At 38.0% G+C, this 19,512-nt stretch overlaps 1 protein-coding gene across 1 annotated transcript in view; it reads right to left on the reverse strand.

The window, feature by feature from the left end:
• The window catches only part of SH3BGR (SH3 domain binding glutamate rich protein), a 36,241-nt gene that overhangs the window by 5,480 nt on the left and 11,249 nt on the right, over nucleotides 1–19,512 (reverse strand). The window contains exon 2 of the mRNA XM_022552834.2: nucleotides 15,303–15,383. Within this exon, the coding sequence (XP_022408542.2) occupies nucleotides 15,303–15,383 (81 nt within the window). The remainder of the gene's footprint in view (nucleotides 1–15,302; nucleotides 15,384–19,512) is intronic.

The following is a 19,512-nucleotide window of genomic DNA, read 5'->3' on the forward strand; positions in this document are numbered from 1 at the left end:
CTCTTTGACATCAGTCTTAGCAATATTTTTTTGGATCTGTCTCCTCAGACAAGGGAAACAAAAGTAAAAATAAATAAACTGAACTACATCAAACTAAAAGACTTTTGCACAGCAAAGGAAACTATCAACAAAACAAAAAGGCTGCCTACCGAATTAAAGAAGATATTGCAAATACTACATCTGATAAGGGATTAATATCCAAATATACAAAGAACTCATATAGGGAATTCAGTGGTTAGGACTGCACTCTTCCACTGCAGGGGGCATGGGTTTGATCCCTGGTCGGGGGGCTATTGATAAGATCCCACAACCCACATGGCACGGCCAAAAAATAAAAATTAAAAAACCCATGGGCTTCCCTGGTGGCTCAGTGGTTAAGAATCCGCCTGCCAATGCAAGGGACATGGGTTCGAGCCCTGGTCTGGGAAGATCCCACATGCCGCAGAGCAATGAAGCCCGTGTGTCACAACTACTGAGCCCATATGCCACAACTACTGAAGCCCACACACCTAGAGCCTGTGCTCCACAACAAGAGAACACCACAATGAGAAGCCCACACACCACAATGAAGAGTAGCCCCCGCTTGACACAACCAGGGAAAAGCTCAGGTGCAGCAACGAAGACCCAACACAGCCAAAAATAAAATAAATAAAATAAAATAAATTCATTTCTTTAAAAAGTTAAAAAAAAATAAAACTCATATAACTCAACATAAAAAAATGTTAAATGGGCAGAGGACCTGAATAGACATTTTTCCAAAGAAGACATACAGATGGGCAACAGGCACATAAAAAGATGTTCAACATCACTAATCATCATGGAAATGAAAATCAAAACCACAATGAGATATCACCTCTTACCTGTCAGAATGGCTATTATCAAAAAGACAACAAATAACAAGCATTGGTGAGGATATGGAGAAAAGAGAATCCTCATGCACTGTTGATAAAAATGTAGATTGGTGCAGCTACTAGAGGAGACATTATGGAGATTCCTCAAAAAATTAAAGGTAGAACTGCCACACAATCCATCTACTGCACTCCTGGGTATTTATCTGAAGAAAATGAAAACACTAATCTGAAAAAATATATGCCCCAATGTTCATCGCAACATTATTTACAATAGCCAAGGTATGGTAGCCACCTCAGTGCCCATCAATAGACGAGTGGATAAAGAAGATGTGGCATATATATATATATATGGAATATTACACAGCCTTATAAAAGAATGGAATTTGCAACAACATGGATGGACCTAGAGGGTATTATGCTAAGTGAAATAAATCAGAAAGAGAAAGACAAATACTGTATGGTTTCGCTTAAATGTGGAATCTAAACAACAAAGCAAATGAACAAACATAACCAAACAGAAACAGAGTCATAAATACAGAGTGGTTGCCAGAGTGGAAGGAGATGGAGGGAGGAAAGAAATAGGTGAGGGAGATTAAGAGATACAAACTTTCAGTTACAAAATAAATGTCACTGTTATGAAATGTACAATATGGGGAATACAGTCAATAATTCTGTAATATCTTTGTATGGTGACAGATGGTAACTAGACTTATGGTGGCCATTTTGAAATGTACAGAAATATTAAATCATTATGTTGTATACCGGGAACTAACATAGTGTTGCTCGTCAGTTATACTTCAAAAACAAACAAACTCATAGAAAAAAGTCTGTGGTTACCAGAGGCAGCGGGTGGAGAGAGGGGAATTGGATGAGGTAGACAAAAGGTACAAATTTCCAGTTACAAGATAAATAAGTACCAGGGATGTACTGTACAACATGATAAATATAATTACCACTGCTCTGTGTTATATACGAAAGCTGTCAAGAGAGCAAATCCTAAGAGTTCTCACACAAGGAAAAAAAATTTTTTTTCTAATTCTTTCATTTTGTATCTGTACAGGATGATGGATGGTCACTAAACTTCATTTCATGATATATGTAAGTCAGATCATTATGCTGTATACCTTAAACTGCAGTGCTATATACATACAGCGCTGCAGTTATATCTCAATAAAGCTAGAAGAAAATTTTTTAATTTTTAAACTTTTAAAAATTAAGTTGGCTGATTACATTTGTTTTTTTGCTGTAAATTGTGCCTGATATGTAATAAGTACAATATATTTATTGAAAGGTATGTTTTTAACAAGTTTTCATTGTATGTCTAGGAGTTTCTGATTTATGAATTTGACTGCCATGTAGTATGATCCATAAAGATCCATGACTACTATATTTTCTTTATAGATTTTTACAATTTCTCATAATACCTCTTTTACCTAGTTAATGCTTTTGGTCTTGAATTCCTCTATATCTAATATTATTAATGTCACTCCAGCTTTCTTTTTGTTTGTTTATGCCCTTCATTTCCAGTTTTCTTTGAATTATTGTTTTATTGTTATAAATAACATATGTCTCAATCTATGTTAAAATCTAATACCACTGACAACTCCAATTCCAGTGTAGGCAAGTAATATCCTATAAACTCTCTAAAAAATAATGACTATAAACTCTGGGTGAAGTTTTTAAAATAAATTTTCTTTAAAACAGAAGTAAAGGAAAAACAAGAGGAGAATGAACCGAAGTAAGAAGATTCAAGAGGAAGTTGATTTAAAAGATGAGAACGACTTGCACACTCAGGTTCACAGCTGCATTATTCACAAGAGCCAAGAGGTGGAAACAATTCAAATATCATCAGTGGATGAATGGATGAGCATACATACAATGGAATACTATTCAGTCTTAAAAAAGAAGGAAAGGAAATCCTGACACATGCTACAACATAGATGAACCCTGAGTACATTATGCTAAGTGAAAGAAGCCAGTCACAAAAATACAATACTGTTTGATTTCACTTATGTGAGGAATCGAAAATCGAAAAATTCATAGAAACAGAAAGTAAAATAGTGGTTACCAGGGACTGGGGATAGGGAGAAATGAGGAGTTGTACGAGTATAGAGTTTCAGTTTTACAAAATGAAAAAGTTCTGGAGATCTTTCGCACAACAATGTACATATACTTAACACTACTGAACAGTAAAGTTTTTGAAAAATGGTTAAAAAAAAAAGTGAGAATGGCACTGGGTGAGTTGCTGTTCTCAGGGCTTAAGCCTGAGAAAAAGCAAATCTTGTGAGAGACATAAAACCACAACAGTAAACCCACAGGTTTTCTGCCTGAAAAATCCAAAAAAACAGAACTCGGGGCACCCACAGCCCCTAGAAAATGAGGACAGAATCCTGGACAGGTGAGAGGCAGATGGAGGGAGCCCCAAATTCTGTTTATAAACTCTGTCAAAATCTCCAGCTGAGCCCAGAACAATGTGTGTATGGGACTGGTTTCAGCTAAAGAAAAAAGAGCTCAACTCAGATTTAAGCTGCTACTAGAAACATAGAGTTTGCAGTTTGAGTACGACAAAGTAAATGCCTACTGAAACAAACAAACAAAAAATCAACATTTTTCAGAGGAATGTAACAAAATACAGTCTGCACAACACAACCTTCACTGTCTCCAAGTATCCAAAACACTTGAAGTATAAAGAACAGGAAAATGTGACCCATCGTCAAAAGAAAAAACAATAAATAGAGACCAATCCAGGAAGAACCCAGATGTTGGAATTAGCAGACAAAACTTTAAAGCAGCTATTATAACTGTGCTCAAAGATGTAAAGGAAAATATGCATACGATGCTGAAACAATTAGAAATCTCAGCAGAGAAATAAAAATCAAACAAGTGGGACATTCTATAACACAAAAAAATACAATATCTGAAATTTAAAACTCACTAGACTGGATGCAGAATGAAGATGACAGAAGAAAAAATAAGTGAACTTAAAGATAGACCAACAGAAATTATCCAATTTGAAGACCAGAGAGAAACAAGATTTTTAAAAAATAAAAAAAGCTTCAGGGAAATAGGGGATAATGACAAAAGACTTACCATATGTAATTAGAGTGTCAGAAGGGGAGATGAGAAAAAATGGGGCAGAAATAATATCTGAAAATATAATGGCTGAAAACTTTCTAAATGTGGTAAAAGACATATATACTTACAGATTCCAGAATCTCAGCAAATCCCAATAAGGATAAACAGAAAGAAAACTATGCCCAGGTACACCATAATCAAACAGCTGAAAACCAAAGATGAAGAGAAAATCTTGAAAGTTACCACAGAAAAATGACATATTACATACAGGGAACAAGGATTCAAGTAATCTTCATGTCTCATTAGAAACAATGAAGACCAGAAGACAGAAAGAAACAACATATTTAAAGTGTCAAAAAATTGTCTGAGTAAATGTAAAAGGTTAGATTTACTCTTTTTAAAAAAAAATACATAGTATTGTTCAATGCAAAAATTATAATACTGTATAGCTGAGGTGATGATATACAAAAATGTAATATACATGATACATATAGCACAAAGGATGGGGGATGGTAAATGGATATGTATGATTGCAATGTTTGTTCATATTATAAAGTGTTATAAGATTAACTATAGACCGTGAAATACTAAAAATGTACACTACAATCACTAGAGCAACCAAAAATAGTTTTGCATTACAAAAAAAATGAAAGAATTATCGCTAAAAAGCCAAAAAATAAAAGGGAATTCTAAAGTACATCCAAATAACCCAAAACAAAGCAAAAGCACATAGAATAGAGGAATAAAAGGAGAGGGGACAAATAAAAAACAAGTAATAAATGATAAATCTAAACACAATTAATTCAACGATTACTTAAATATTAATAAACTAAATGGTCCAGTTGACAACAGAGATTGTCAGAATGAATAAAAAATGCACAAGATCTAATTCTATGTTGTCTACATGGGTAAGTTGAAAGTAAATGGATGGAAAAAGATATACCATGCAAACAGTAAGCATAAGAAGTCTGGAACATCTTTTTAAAACAGCTTTTTTTTTAAATCATAATATACAGATAAAAAGACAAAGAGTATTACCAGGGATTTCAAAAAGATATTTGATAATAATAAAAGGGTCAATTCATTAGAAAGTCATAATCATAAATATGATTGTGCTTTTAAAACGTATGAAGCATAAATTAGCCAGATTAAAGGGAAGAACAGACAATTCACATAACTGGAGATCTAACACCCCTTTCTCATCAACTGTACAGCAACTATTCAAGAATCCAGGCTAGGAAACTTCAGCCTCTCCAAATTTTTTAGAACAACTGATAGAGTTGGTTTGACTCTTTCTACCATATTAATTCATTAGAGCTCGTCTGTCTTCTCTCATGTTTTTCCTTCCCTTCATTTTGCTGACTTAAGTTTGTCTCCATTCTGTTTTCCTCAGCTCTGCCCCCGTTCTGCTAATCTAGATGTTCTGAAATGCTTTTCTATTTCACTATTGCTTACCTTTCTGTTCATAAAACTCACAGCTCTCTCTTAATAAATCACAGTTACATAATATGAACGATCCCCAACAAAATGATTTACCTCCCCTGCCCCTCACTGAGCCCAGACCTTCAGAACATTGGTATTTCCCTCCTTTTCTCCATATCCCCAAACCAGAATGGATATTCTCACATATGTCATTGTTCCCATATGGCCTTCCACAACTCCTGGCTATTTCTGAGGTTGTTTAAAATTCCTGACGTCACTAGTTTGACAAGGTTTTCCTTTACAGAAGTGGTTCTCAGCTTTAGGAGCACATTAAAGTCCCCTGGGGCCTCCCCACCCAGAGATTTCCATTCAGCCCATCTTGGCTAAGGCCCTGGCATCTCCTGGTACTAACAGCTCCCCTGGTGCTTCTGCTGTGCATCTAGGGCTGAGGCCGACTGCCAGGGTCTGCCTGCTCCAGGTTTCTCGGGGGCCTGCCCCGCCCCCAACCCAGCTCACACTCACCGCTTCTCCCAGGGAAGACCCCTCTGTGGGCCACCGCCGGGACTAAGGGCAGGATGGAGGTGGGGGGTTCAGCTGCCAGGCTGCTTCAAATCACTGCCCAGGGCCCCTCCTGCAGTGCGAATGCCCCATCTGGGCCTGCAGGGCCCTGAGAGCTGAGCCCACCTTGGCCAACACCAGGGCTCAGTTCCTCCTTCAAACCAGCCCTTTCTGCTTTCCATCTTGCAGGGACTCTTGCCTAGTTTCTGGTCCTCAGACAGCACCCTCTGGTTTTCCTGCCCAGTCAGGCGCTGAGGGGCTGGAGGGGAGGCTGCAGCATCACCTTCAAGTGGAGGGCCCTCTGCTCTCTCTTAGTCATGAGTTCTCTTCTCCTGCTCTTCGTGCTTTTGTTTTCTCCTCACGCTTTTTATTTATTTTTGCAGTAGGTCCTTGTTGGTTATCCATTTTATTTTTTAAAAAATTTTTTTACTGTGCTAAAACTCACATAATCTAAAACATACTATTTTAACCATATTTAACTGTACATTTCAGTGGCACTAAGTACATGTACATTGTTGTGCAACTCTCACCGTCAACCATCTCCCAAATGTTTCACCTTCCTAAACTGAAACTCTGTCCCCATTAAACACTAATTCCCATTCCCTCTCCCCACCCTCCCCACCCCCTGGCCCCTGGCATCTACCGATGTACTTTCTGACTATGAATTTGACTATTCTAGGTACCTCGTATAACTGGAATCAAACAGTATTTGTCTGCACCTAATGTATACTGGAACGCATTTTAACACATATATTACATTTTAATATATTTCCGGCAAACAGATTGTACCTTCCTTTTTTGCCCCTGTGCTATTCAGTAGGCCCTCACCAGCCATCTACTTCATACACAGGAGTGTACATACGTCAATCCCAATCTCCCAATCCATCCCACCTCCCCAACTTGGTATCCATACGTTAGTTCTCTACATCTGTGTCTCTATTTCTACTTTGCAAATAGGTTCATCTGTACCATTTTTCTAAATTCCACATATATGTGTTAATACACGATATTTGTTTTTCTCTTCCTGACTTACTTCCCTTTGTATGACAGTCTCTAAGTCCATCCACGTCTCTGCAAATGGCACAATTTCATTCCTTTTTATGGCTGAGTAATATTCCATTGTATACATGTACCACATCTTCTTTATCTATTCCTCTGTTGATGGACACTTACCCATTTTAAACACAGTAGTGTGTACATGTCAATCCCAAACTCCCAATCTATCCCTCCCCCCGACAATTCTCCCCAGTAACCATAAGTTCATTCTCTAAGTCTGTGAGTCTCTTTCTATTTTGTAAATAAGTTCAATTGTATCATTTTTTAAGATTCCACATATAAGCAATAGCATACGACATTTGTCTTTCTCTGTCTTACTTAATTTCACCTAGTATGATAATCTTCGCTCTTTCTGGTACTACTCTTGTTCATGTCCTAGGTCTCCTGTGGCTGACTTCCAGGCTCTGGCTTTCCCAAATGATTTCTATTTCTTTACATTTTATTTTGTGTTGGAGGTATTTCCTCCTGTTGATCTTGAACCACACGTGGGTCTCAATGGCATCCACTCTCTCCACCGCTCATCTTGCAGTTTTAAATTAGGAAATTTCAGAATGTCTGTTTCTGCTTCAAATTCATGTCTTGTACAGTCCTCATCAAATGTTTCTGTCTCCCTCTCCTTCTTCCTTTCACGCTCCTTCCTTTGAAGGCCCCTGGATCCTCTTTTCAGTCTGGTCTTCCTCCTTCAGGTTACTGGGAAACCCTGCACTTACTGAAATATTTTTGCCGTGACTCAAAATTGCTTTCAACGGAAACTCACTAGTCACACCAGAAAATGAGGATCAAAACTTTTAATCACACATCATTTTGGGCCCCAAATTACATTATCCAGACATATTATCTTCACCTTCTTCACCAGACTTGGATGCGTCCTAAGAGAGAATCCATCTTCTGCTAGAGGATACGACCATGACCCCATCAGACGATTGGAACCCTCTTGAGCAATGTCAGTGTCACTGTGGGAAATGTCAGAACATCCTGGGGTGGCTGCTGTGACGACGGTCCCCACTGGGATGTTCAGATTCTGATACTGAATAGTCACACCCTGACAGCATTCTGTAAACGTGATGCTTTGTCATTGTGATGACTGTACGTACCTCTACCAGTCACAGGAAAATCTATTTACATATATAGATAACTGGATATTTTCCATTGGTGTCTTAATAATACTCCCCTGACTAAAATAACATATAGAAGACGTTGGTCCTAGTGGTTCCTTGCATGATATTTGACAATGATGGTATAGGTTTTCAATCCTAACTTTAGTTATTTGCTTTAAATGTTAACTCGATCATCTTTTACTTCTTTAATTTCAATCTAGCATGATCCAGGGTAGTAATTTTCAATTAGAGATTCCCATCATATACTGTAGTGGAATAACTGAGGACGTGGAAAGGAGACGTGACCCATGAGCCCCCCCCGCCCCAGCAAACTGGGGGCTGGCGAATAAGCCAGAACTGCAAACAGTCCTGATTGCTTTGAGCGCCGCCCCCGGCAAACCGGGGGCCTGCGAAGAAGAATTGAGTGCTCTGGGCACTGATCCATGATATGTCCTCAGTATAATCAGAGGGGTGGAAACGCAAGGAAATGTCCTTGTGCTACTTCAGTATAATCAGAATAATGGTGGGAACTTGTGCTGCTTTTGCGCTCAAGGACGAAGCACGGCAGGTGCTCATGAAAGCCAATTATTGCTTCTATAATTAATAAAAACATAGGTTGCTGCTTTGGCACTTCTGAAATGTTAAGAAAACAAGTCTTAAAATGTAAACCTAGATAATGCTTTAATAAAAGCTACCACAGCAGGACAGACGGAGCTGTTTTGCCTGAGCGAGCGGCAGCCCTCTACTGCTGTGCTTCGGCACCATTCATCTCGTGTGATGAGCTTACTTTCGGCCCTGTCATAAGATAAACTACAACAATATACTCATGTAGTTTTACTAATATATAGTTGTTCAGGATCTACTCCAGACCGACTGAATCTCATTACTTGATATTCTTGATATATTCCTACCATATATGGTAAGAATATGCTTGTCATTCATAGCATATTGCATGGTACATATGCTTGGTATATTCACAGTATAGTTCTCTGGATAATTTTGTTGTATCAAGATTTTTCCTCTATTCATCCATTTTTATAAATAAGATAGAATGATTGCTATTGTCTTTGAAAATAGACTTAGTGATTACATTTATATTTTGCCTAAAACTTTTTTGGAGTGACTTTATTACTTCATTTTGCATGCCACAGAAACAGCCTATAATTTTTTTTTTTTTTTTTTTTGCGGTAAGCGGGCCTCTCACTATTGTGGCCTTTCCCGTTGCGGAGCTCAGGCTCAGCGGCCATGGCTCATGGGCCCAGCCGCTCCGCAGCATGTGGGATCTTCCCGGACCGGGGCACGAACCCGTGTCCCCTGCATCGGCAGGTGGACTCTCAACCACTGCGCCACCAGGGAAGCCCACAACCTATAATTTTTTAACCTATCACTAAGTACTTTTTGAGGTAACATTGATTTATAACATTGTATAAGTTTCGTGTATACATTACATTTCTACTTCTGTATATCCTACAACGTGCTCACCACCAAAAATTTAGTTTCCATCCATCACTATACAGTTGACCACCTTTACCCGTATCGCCCTCTTCCTCGCCCATCCCCTCTGGTGACCACTACTCTGTTCTCTGTATCTATGTGTTTGGTTCTGTTTGTTCATTTATTTAGTTTGTTTGTTCATTAGATTTTTATGTTGCACATATTGAGTGAAATAATACAGTATTTATCTTTTTCCATCTAATTTATTTCACTTCTCATAATACCTTCAAGGTCCATCCACGTTGTCACAAATGGCAAGATTTCATCTTTTTATGGCTGAACAGTATTCCAGTGTGTTAGTGCATGTGTGTGTGTGTGTGTGTGTGTGTGTATCACATCTTCTTTATCCATTCATCTATTGATGGGCACCTAGGTTGCTTCCATATCTCAGCTATTGTAAATAATGCCACAATAAACATCAAGGTGCATATATCTTTTAGAATTTGAATTCCTTTTTGAGGAATCACCATACTGTCTTCCATAGTGGCTTCACCAACTTACATTCCCACCAACAGTGTATAAGGGTTCCCTTTTCTCCAAATCCTCCTCAACACTTTTTATTTGTTGTCTTTTTGTTGACAGCCCTACTGACAGGTGTGAAGTGATATCTCTTTGTGGTTTTGATTCACATTTCCCTGATGATTAGTGATGCTGAGCATCTTTTCATGCAACTGTTGGCCATCTGTATGTCTTCTTTGGAAAAATGTCTATTCAGGTCCTCTGCCCATTTTTAATTGGGTTGTTTGTTTTTCTGATGTCAAATTATATGAGTTCTTTGTATATTTTGGATATTAATCCCTTGTCAGATACATTGTTTGCAAATATCTTCTCCCATTCAGTAGGTGGGAGAAGAAGTAGACTTTTTGTTTTGTTGATCTCTTCCTTTGTTGTGCAAAAGCTTTTTAGTTTGATGTCATTCAGTTTTTTTATTTTTGCTTTTGTTCCCCTTGCCTGAGGAGAAAGATCCAAAAAAATACTGCTAGACCAATGTCAAACAGTGTACTACCTATGTTTTCTTCTAGAAGTTTCACAGTTTCAGGTCTTACTTTCAAGTCTCTAATTCATTTTAAGTTAATTTTGGTGTATGGTGTGAGATGGTGGTCTGATTTCAATTTTTTTACATCTTACTGTCCAATTGTCCCAATAACATTTAATGAAGAGTCTATCCTTTCACAATTTTATGTCCTTTGCTCTTTTGTCTTTTCTTTCCCTGAGAGTTTCCGATTAGCAGATGCAAACTATTACATATAGAATGGATAGCACAAGGAACTATATCCAATATCTGGGGATAAACCGTAATGGAAAAGAATATAAAAAAAGAATGTCTATATGTGTATAACTGAGTCACTTTGCTGTACAGCAGAGATTGGCACCACACTGTAAATCAACTATACTTCAATAAGAAAAATAAAATAAAATAATGATGCTCGTTGAATCAGATATGACCAGATGCTTGTGAAGAACTGAGGTTGATTTTATGGAGGCAATGCTTACTTACAAAGCTCTCTTGGGAGAACTGGCCTGGTACTTGGCCTGGTACAGCCTCTGCCTAAGAAAACTGTTCCACAAGCAATAATGCTGCTTATACTGCTTAATATCATTTTATAAGCATACATTTTCTCCATAATAGTCAAGAGTATCTATTTTTAGCTTGAACAAGATTGATTTCCTTGCTGACACTTCTCTCCACCATGTTGTTTGCTACAAAACGACACTGTGACAAATAATATCGCTTCCATAAATCATCAAGTGTCTGTCTTCCCAAAGGATACTTGAAGGACTTTGCCCCAAGTACACACCAACACCTATAAACCCGAGCAATGCCGACAGCACCAAAGGTTCTAGCATGGACTGTGCTGCTAATTAGTGGAGTATCTTTGTGCAAATCACCTAAACTTCTTGGGCTTCGAGTTCCTCCTTTGTGAAGAGAAGGCTCTGAACTGGATGTTAAGTCCCTCTAGGCTGAGCTCTATAATTCCATGGCCATCCCTTTCTTCTACTTAGCCAAAAAGAATTTCACGCAATAGGACAAAACCTAAACACAAACCAGGGTGAGATCTAAAATCTGAGATTAGGTAATATTTTTAATGGGACAAGATGATGCAGAGCAGAGGGTGAGATAGAATTACATATATTAGGGTGGCTGTGCCTCAAAATGTAATGAAAAAAGCAATTTGCAGAAAATTCCAAAAAAATATGATTCCAATTAAGCATTAAAAATACAAAACAACATATGTACTGCTTGTGGAGATGAATACATAGTTTTATATATAGTCTTAAAATACCCATGATGTTAGTGGCCCCTAAGGAGAGAGGGAAACAAGGATGGGGAGAAAAACAAAGTGAACTCATTGTTTCTCTGTAATGTGTGAGTTCTTTAACTAAAGCAAATATGATATCACCTTCACTTTGGCGAGGTGTATCTATGAATATTTGCTAAATGAGTCCTTAACTTAGTGGTTGTTAAACAGGAGTGTGCATCAGAATCAACCAAAGAGCTTTTTTAAAAATGAAGGTCGGGCTTCCCTGGTGGCGCAGTGGTTGAGAGTCCGCCTGCCGATGCAGGGGACACAGATTCGTGCCCCGGTCCAGGAAGATCCCACATGCTGCGGAGCGGCTGGGCCTGTGAGCCATGGCTGCTGAGCCTGCGCGTCCGGAGCCTGTGCTCCGCAATGGGAGAGGCCACAACAGTGAGAGGCTCGCGTACCGCAAAAAAAAAAAAAAAAAAAAAAAGGTCCCTGACCCTCTCCCCTTATAATTCAGGGTCAGTAGGTCTGAAGCAGAACTCAAGCATCTTAATTTTTTAAAAACTGTCCAAGTGATTCTTTTGCAGAGCAACCTATAATACAATACTAATATTTAAGATAAAATTAAACAAAAGATACAAATGGTCATAACAGCATTATTCATAATAGTCCCAAAGTGGAAACAACCCAAATGTCCATCAACTGATGAATCAATAAATAAAATATGGTCTATTCATATAATGGAATATCATTCTGCCATAAAAAGAAAAGAAGTACTGACACATACTACTACATAGATGAAGCTTGACAGCATTATGCTCAGTGAAAGAACCAGAAGCAAAGAACAAAATACTGTATGATTAGTCCAGGAGGCCCAGCAGTCAAATAAGAGGAATTTCAAAAAGAGCAAAGAAAAGAAAATGGAAACTAATGGGAAAAGAATGACCACAGAAGTAGTACCTCCAACATCTTCCAGAACTGAAGGACATGACTTCCAGATTGAAAAAAGGCCCAGCAAGTGCCCAGCACAAACAAGGAAGAAAAGACCATTCCAAGCACCTCATCATACAACTTCAAAGCAAAAGAGAGGAACCTAAAGTCTCCCAGGAATGAGAAAAACAAAAACAGACACAAATACAGGGTCAGTAGACAGACTGGCACCAGGTTTCTCAACAACAGCCCTGGAAACTACTAAGAATATGGACCCGCAGCTTTCCAGTCCTGAGCAGAAGTGATGTCTGGCCTGGAGCTCTGCACCTTAGCACACAGAAAAGTCATCCATGAGGGGTGAAGGCAGGACCTACCATTTTCTGTAATAACCCTTGACCTTTTCAAAATTATACACATATTAATTGGATAAAAATTAAATTTTAATATTCAAAAAACAGTCTTTTCAAGAGAAATGAAGATACACATTGGGGTACAAAGATGCACTTAAGATAAAAACTCATCACGGTACAGTCCCTCTTCAGAGCACAACAGAACCAGAAACCAAATTGTAAAATAGAATCTGATGGCCCTAAAATCAAGGAGGTTAAACCCTCTCATTGCTGATTCAATCCATCAGCAATTCTTACCAATTCTTCCTCCAAAACAGATACTAAAATCATCCACTTCTGTACTGTTCTATCCCCACCACCCTAGTCCACGCCACCATGACATCTCATCCGTTTTACTACAGTAATTTGTACCACTTCAATCCATTCATCCCATTGTAGCCAAAAAGAGTTCTAAACAAGGAAATAAAATTACTCCTCTGCTTAAAACCCTTACAATGTCTTAACGGCCCCTAAGATAGACTCCAGAGCACTGCTGTGGCCCATGGGCTGCCCACCTGCTGCTCCCACCTCCCATGGTGCCCCTTCCCTCTTCACTTCGGCAACTCAGGACTCAGGGTAGCCATGGTAGGTCTTAGGAGTCTCCAAGCCCTTTCCTGCCTCAGGGCCTTTGCATTTGCTCTTACCTTTGCCTGGAACACTCTTCCCTCCACCCTTCCTGTCCTTCTTCAAGACCCAAGTGACCTGAGTGTCCCCACCAAGAAATATACCTTAACACTAAGGTACCATCTCTTAAACATAATAGCTAAACTAACGTGACCCAGTTAACAAACTCCTATACCAAATAAAAAATATCAAATTGCATATAATAGCTTTTAGCACTTTTTTAAACGGTTAATAACGTGTATGAGATATGTTGCATTTAAGTTGACCAAAGCCAGAAAGGTATTTCATTAAAAGGGAAATACCTTTATTTCCCTGTATAGAACTATTATCCCCTTATAGAACATTAACTAACTGTAAAATCTACATGTTACCATTTGGAGAAGGAATTCGTGTTACACCTGCATGTGTTAACCTAAGCACTAAGAGACCACAGGTGTCATTACCTAAAGAATGTGGACACATGGAAGACAGCACATCCACGTGCCTCTGAGACACACCCATCTCTATAAGGTAGGATTTTTAGTTGTGTCTCCTATGGTGAGAATTAATTGGGACTCAGTCATCACAAATCTCTTTTGAAATGAAGCTGGGCACAAACAGATTAGTTAAGAAATAAATGAATTAGACAAATGTGTGCTTGTCTTGTATCTACGGAGAGTCATGTATGAGATGCTTGGTAGAGGTGAGGAATGCAGTGAAGGTAAGGAATAAAACCAGGTGATCTCTGGGGCTTCCCTGGTGGTGCAGTGGTAGAGAGTCCGCCTGCTGATACAGGGGACACGGATTCATGCCCCAGTCCAGGAAGATCCCACATGCCGTGGAGCGGCTGGGCCCGTGAGCCATGGCCGCTGAGCCTGCGCATCCGGAGCCTGTGCTCTGCAATGGGAGAGGCCACAACAGTGAGAGGCCCGCGTACCGCAAAAAAAAAAAACAAAAATAAACAGATGATCTCCACCAGACATTCAAATTCATGGTATTTGCTTTATTAGCATAATTCTTTATTTAATTGATATAATTGTACATAATCAAAGATGAAACAACACCAGAGGGGAAAAGAAATCTGATGAAATTTATCTATTCTTGAGTCTAGATCTTACTTTTTCCCTCCTCATCAGACAAAAAAAGCAAAATTCATTTTCAATAGAAATAATTAATATAGGAGTACATATCATTATAAAATTAACTAACATAAGCTGTCATGAGAAATTCATAACAAAATAATTTCATAGACACAACCTGAGAATTTATACTTTTACATATTTAATTAACGCATTTAAGATTATTGAATGCAATGATATTTCTTAGGTATTGTGAAGCTTACTATAACAAGGTGTAAACAGAGCAAAAATAATAAAAGCATAGTTTTGAAACATGCTTTAGTAGAAACCATGCATTATCTCTATGCATAAGACTTCATCAGAATAAGAAGTGTATTAAAATCATGTTAATTTAAAGATCATCACTTATTAAACAGTGTTGGTGCTGATTTTATCCTCACTTCTTATGAACTATATTGGGTCATTGACCTATATTGGATCCCAAGAGGGTGTTCAAGCTTACCTTTGAGCCTGGAGGGGGAGCCAAGCCAAGGAAGGAATAAATAATATTCTCTTCTTTTGCAGAGAAGAAAGAGTCAAAATCCTTGAAGCAAAGAAAAAGAATGATTAAACCCAGTGCACACTTGTGAGCCAGTATATTGACCTAAGTTAATATTTTTTATTTATTAGTCATTAAGTGAGGAGCTAACACAAAATGCTATCCCCATTTGCTTTGCCGAAGTGATCAAGCCCAAATTTAGGAAATTGAAGCATGAAGTTTACATTTGTTTTTACACACCTTCATTGTGCCCATTACAGTACAGTGAGAACACACACACACACACACACACACACACACACGCACACAAATTGTTCCTGCTCAGGAATTGCTGACAACACGCAAACATACATACTGAGGAAGAACCTAGGGGCAGGACAGGAATAAAGACGCAGACGAAGAGAATGGACTTGAGGACACGGGGAGGGGGAAGGGTAAGCTGGGACGAAGTGAGAGAGTGGCATGGACATATATACACTACCAAATGTAAAATAGATAGCTAGTGGGAAGCAGCCACATAGCACAGGGAGATCAGCTTGGTGCTTTGTGACCACCTAGAGGGGTGGGATAGGGAGGGTGGGAGGGAGACGCAAGAGGGAGGGGATATGGGGATATATGTATATGTATAGCTGATTCACTTTGTTATACAGCAGAAACTAACACACCATTGTAAAGCAATTATACTCCAATAAAGATGTTTTTTAAAAAAAACATGCATAGTGGAAGGCTTCTCTAAAAGTTTCACATCTTTAGCTGGTTTCCTTATAATTTGACCCTATGGATTTGGACCCTAATCAGGGTCCAAACAACACAGGACTAAAACAATTAAACCAACACAGGATTTCTCTGCTGTTATTATAGTAGCTTCTAAGGGCCCAGACCTGTCTCAGGCCCTTCTGATATCAGGAGCCACAAGATTACAGAGGGTTTAGAAAGGCGCTTGTTTTGCCAAAATGGGAAAAACTGCACAGCGATCTGAAACCTGGTAGCTGATAGAAACCGGAAGCTCAGTGAAACTCCACCCCCATGCCAGACCACATCCAGGTCAGTGCTTCACCAGGTGGGTCCAGCCCTAAACCAACTCTCCAGTAGTGTAATTGTCAATAGCTCGGAAGAGTTTCACTTTTTATCATTAAACATAAAAGATACTCCCTGGCCACTTTCTTACTGCCAATCTTTGTCATTGGGGCTGTGATGCAATTTCAACAGTGTTGCCAAAAGGCTCAGAAGGTACAGGGTTAGTCTGGCCTGAACCGAACAGGACACTGAAACCAACGAGGTCATGTTATTGCCTACCCTCCTCTTATGTGTGTTAAGAGCTTAAAACCAAAGACAGGCCACCTATATTGGGAAGAAAATGTTATGTACTTCTCGTGTGTTCATCTTAGCCTAAGATTTATTTTCCTACCTGTATCCCTGATTCTCTCAGTGATTAATTTTCTTCTTTCGTACTGAAGGTGTTTTTGTAAACTGCCTCAAATCTTAGCTGAGGGAAATATAGCATGGTAAGTGATTCTTTGGTATCAGAAATTCTCACTAATTCCCAGAGCACATACTTACTAGGTGGTTGTTAAAGATTACATAATAGAATTCATTAATAGTATAGCACTAGTAAGTAGGTAAAAGGTAATAAAGTAAATTTATGCCAGTTTCTTAAAATTCCATAGATAAATATCTGACGATCTCTAGTTGTCAACTCTAGAAGCTTTCAAGTCAAGATAAGTTTTCTTATAATTGAACAAATTGTGTTTTGCTTCAACTTAAGTCCATATAGCTTCTTCAGAATTTCAGAGGACTGAAGAACAGTTTGTTCATATTTTTTACTTGATGTTAACAAATAGATATAGAAAATAATGAGTATGAAATGGTTTTTCAACTTCCAGTTATGTTAGTGTGGCAGATTAGATGCCCTAAAACACCATCTCGAAAAAGAAATTTTTAAGCCAGATTAAGAAAAAAAGTATAAATGCATTGCTAAGCTGGTACCGGAAAAAAAAAAAAGTATAGCCAAGTGAAATCAAGAATCCTAAGAATAAGCACACAACAAGGCCACCATCCACGTTGAGAGTTTCTTACAAAACCAGGAAATCTTTATCTTCCACTCTGATGCCACAGAGAGAAAAGAGGCAAGTGGATAAAGCCTGGGCCTCCTTAAGGTAGGGAGTTCTATAAAACACACACACATAAAGATACACACACATACATACACACACAGAGATATACATTTGCACATATAGACACATACATATACATGTGCACATATAAACACATACATACACGTATATACATAGATGTATAGATACACATACAGACACATATATATACACATACATATGCACATGCATACACACATATACATAGATACACACATACATGCACATATATACACAGACACACACACCAGAACCCCACTGAGGGCTCTACCCTCAATGTAAATATAAATGAGAAAAAACTTTGCCATGAAAAACAGAATGGAAGAAAACTTCCCTGATTCAACTTTGGTGCTCAGTGAAAGAGAAAACATTCTCTGAGAATTTATAACTACAAGCCAAAATTCATGAGAGTTTTTGATCCAAATTCCCACGACATGTGTTGTCCAGAAAATCTTCAAAGGAAATCAAGTTAAAAGGGTTCTAACTTTTGTAGATCTCCCAGGAAACTAGCAGAAACAAATTCCAGCCTCAAAGAGTATCTGAAAATAGCATTTTTTTTAATGAGCAATTCAGAGTCAAAAATCACAAAATAAATAAGGAAATAAAAATATACCATGTGTGAAAGCCAGCAGAAATAATGGAAAGCAGAATCAGACACTGGAATTATCAGGCAGAAAATATCAAATATCTATATTTAATATACATAAAGAAATGAAAGAAAAGCTTGAAAACACAAGAAATAAACTAGAAAGAACAATTAAGCAAATTTGGAAAGAACCAGAAAGTCCTCCTAACAATGAAAATGTGGATTAAATAGCTAATTAGACCACATCAGAAGAAAACAATTTAGCTAACTGGGAGATTCAACCAAAGACATTATCTGGAGAGGGGGGAAAAAGGATGAAAAATATGGAAGAAATATTATTATAGGAAGACAGAATGAGAAGGTCTAACACACATCTTATAGGAGAAGCTAACAGAGACAATGGGGGGAAAGCCATACTCAAACATATATGGCTAATAATCTTCTAGACTTGCTGAAGATACCAATCCTTAGACTCAGGAAGCCCAAAAATAATCCTAAACTGGATAAATAAGAAGAACTCTAGGGAATTCCCTGGTGGTCCAGTGGTTAGGACTTGGCGCTTTCACTGCCATGTGGCAAAAAAAAAAAAAAAAAAAAACCTCTAAATCTAGACACATCCTAGAGAAAGATTATAATGCAGCCCATGGAGGGAGGGGTAGAAGGGAGGGGAAAAGGAAAACGTTTCCCCCGCAAAGTATGGCATTAGATTGACAACTGGCTTCTCAATAGCAATGCAGAAGTCAGAAGAAAGTAAAATAATTTCAACATGCTTACAAAAAAAATAACCCTCGACTCAGAATTCTAGACTTAGTGAAACTATTTTTCATACATGAGTGAAATAAAGACACTTGTCTGGAAAAATGTCTTTTTTAAACAAAAAACATTTAGAGGATTTACCACCAACAGACCCTCACTTAAAGAAACTCTTATAGGACGCATTTAGGCAGAAGGAAAATGATTCCAGGTGGATTATCTAAGATGCAAGAAGAAATAATGAGCAAAGATATTAATAAATATGTGGGCAAATCTAAATCTAAACAAACCTTGACTATAAAAACAACAAGTAGAAATGTGAGGTGGTATAATGGCCAAAAAATTAAAATACTAAAATAACCGAACACATGTAAATAGGGAAAGGGTGATTAGGGTTAAAGTAAAGATACAATCTTACCTAATTTAAATTAAGTATGGTTGTTAAAATAACTAAAGTAACCACTAAGAGAACAGATAGCTTATATTAAGTAAACGGAGAAATATAATTAGGAAAAGACTTTAGTCAAAATAGAGTCAAGAAAAGACAAAAAAAGAAAGAAACTGCAAAAGTTGGAAAAATAAAAAGTACATAACAAAATAATAGAAGTTACTCCAAATATATCCAAATCTCAATGCATGGGTCAAAAAAGAAATCATATTATGGACTACAAATGTTTTAGAA

Source organism: Delphinapterus leucas, chromosome 4, assembly GCF_059928025.1.
Source record: "Delphinapterus leucas isolate spDelLeu-1000000601 "Yukka" chromosome 4, BTC_Dleu_Yukka2, whole genome shotgun sequence".
Lineage (NCBI taxonomy): Eukaryota > Metazoa > Chordata > Mammalia > Artiodactyla > Monodontidae > Delphinapterus > Delphinapterus leucas.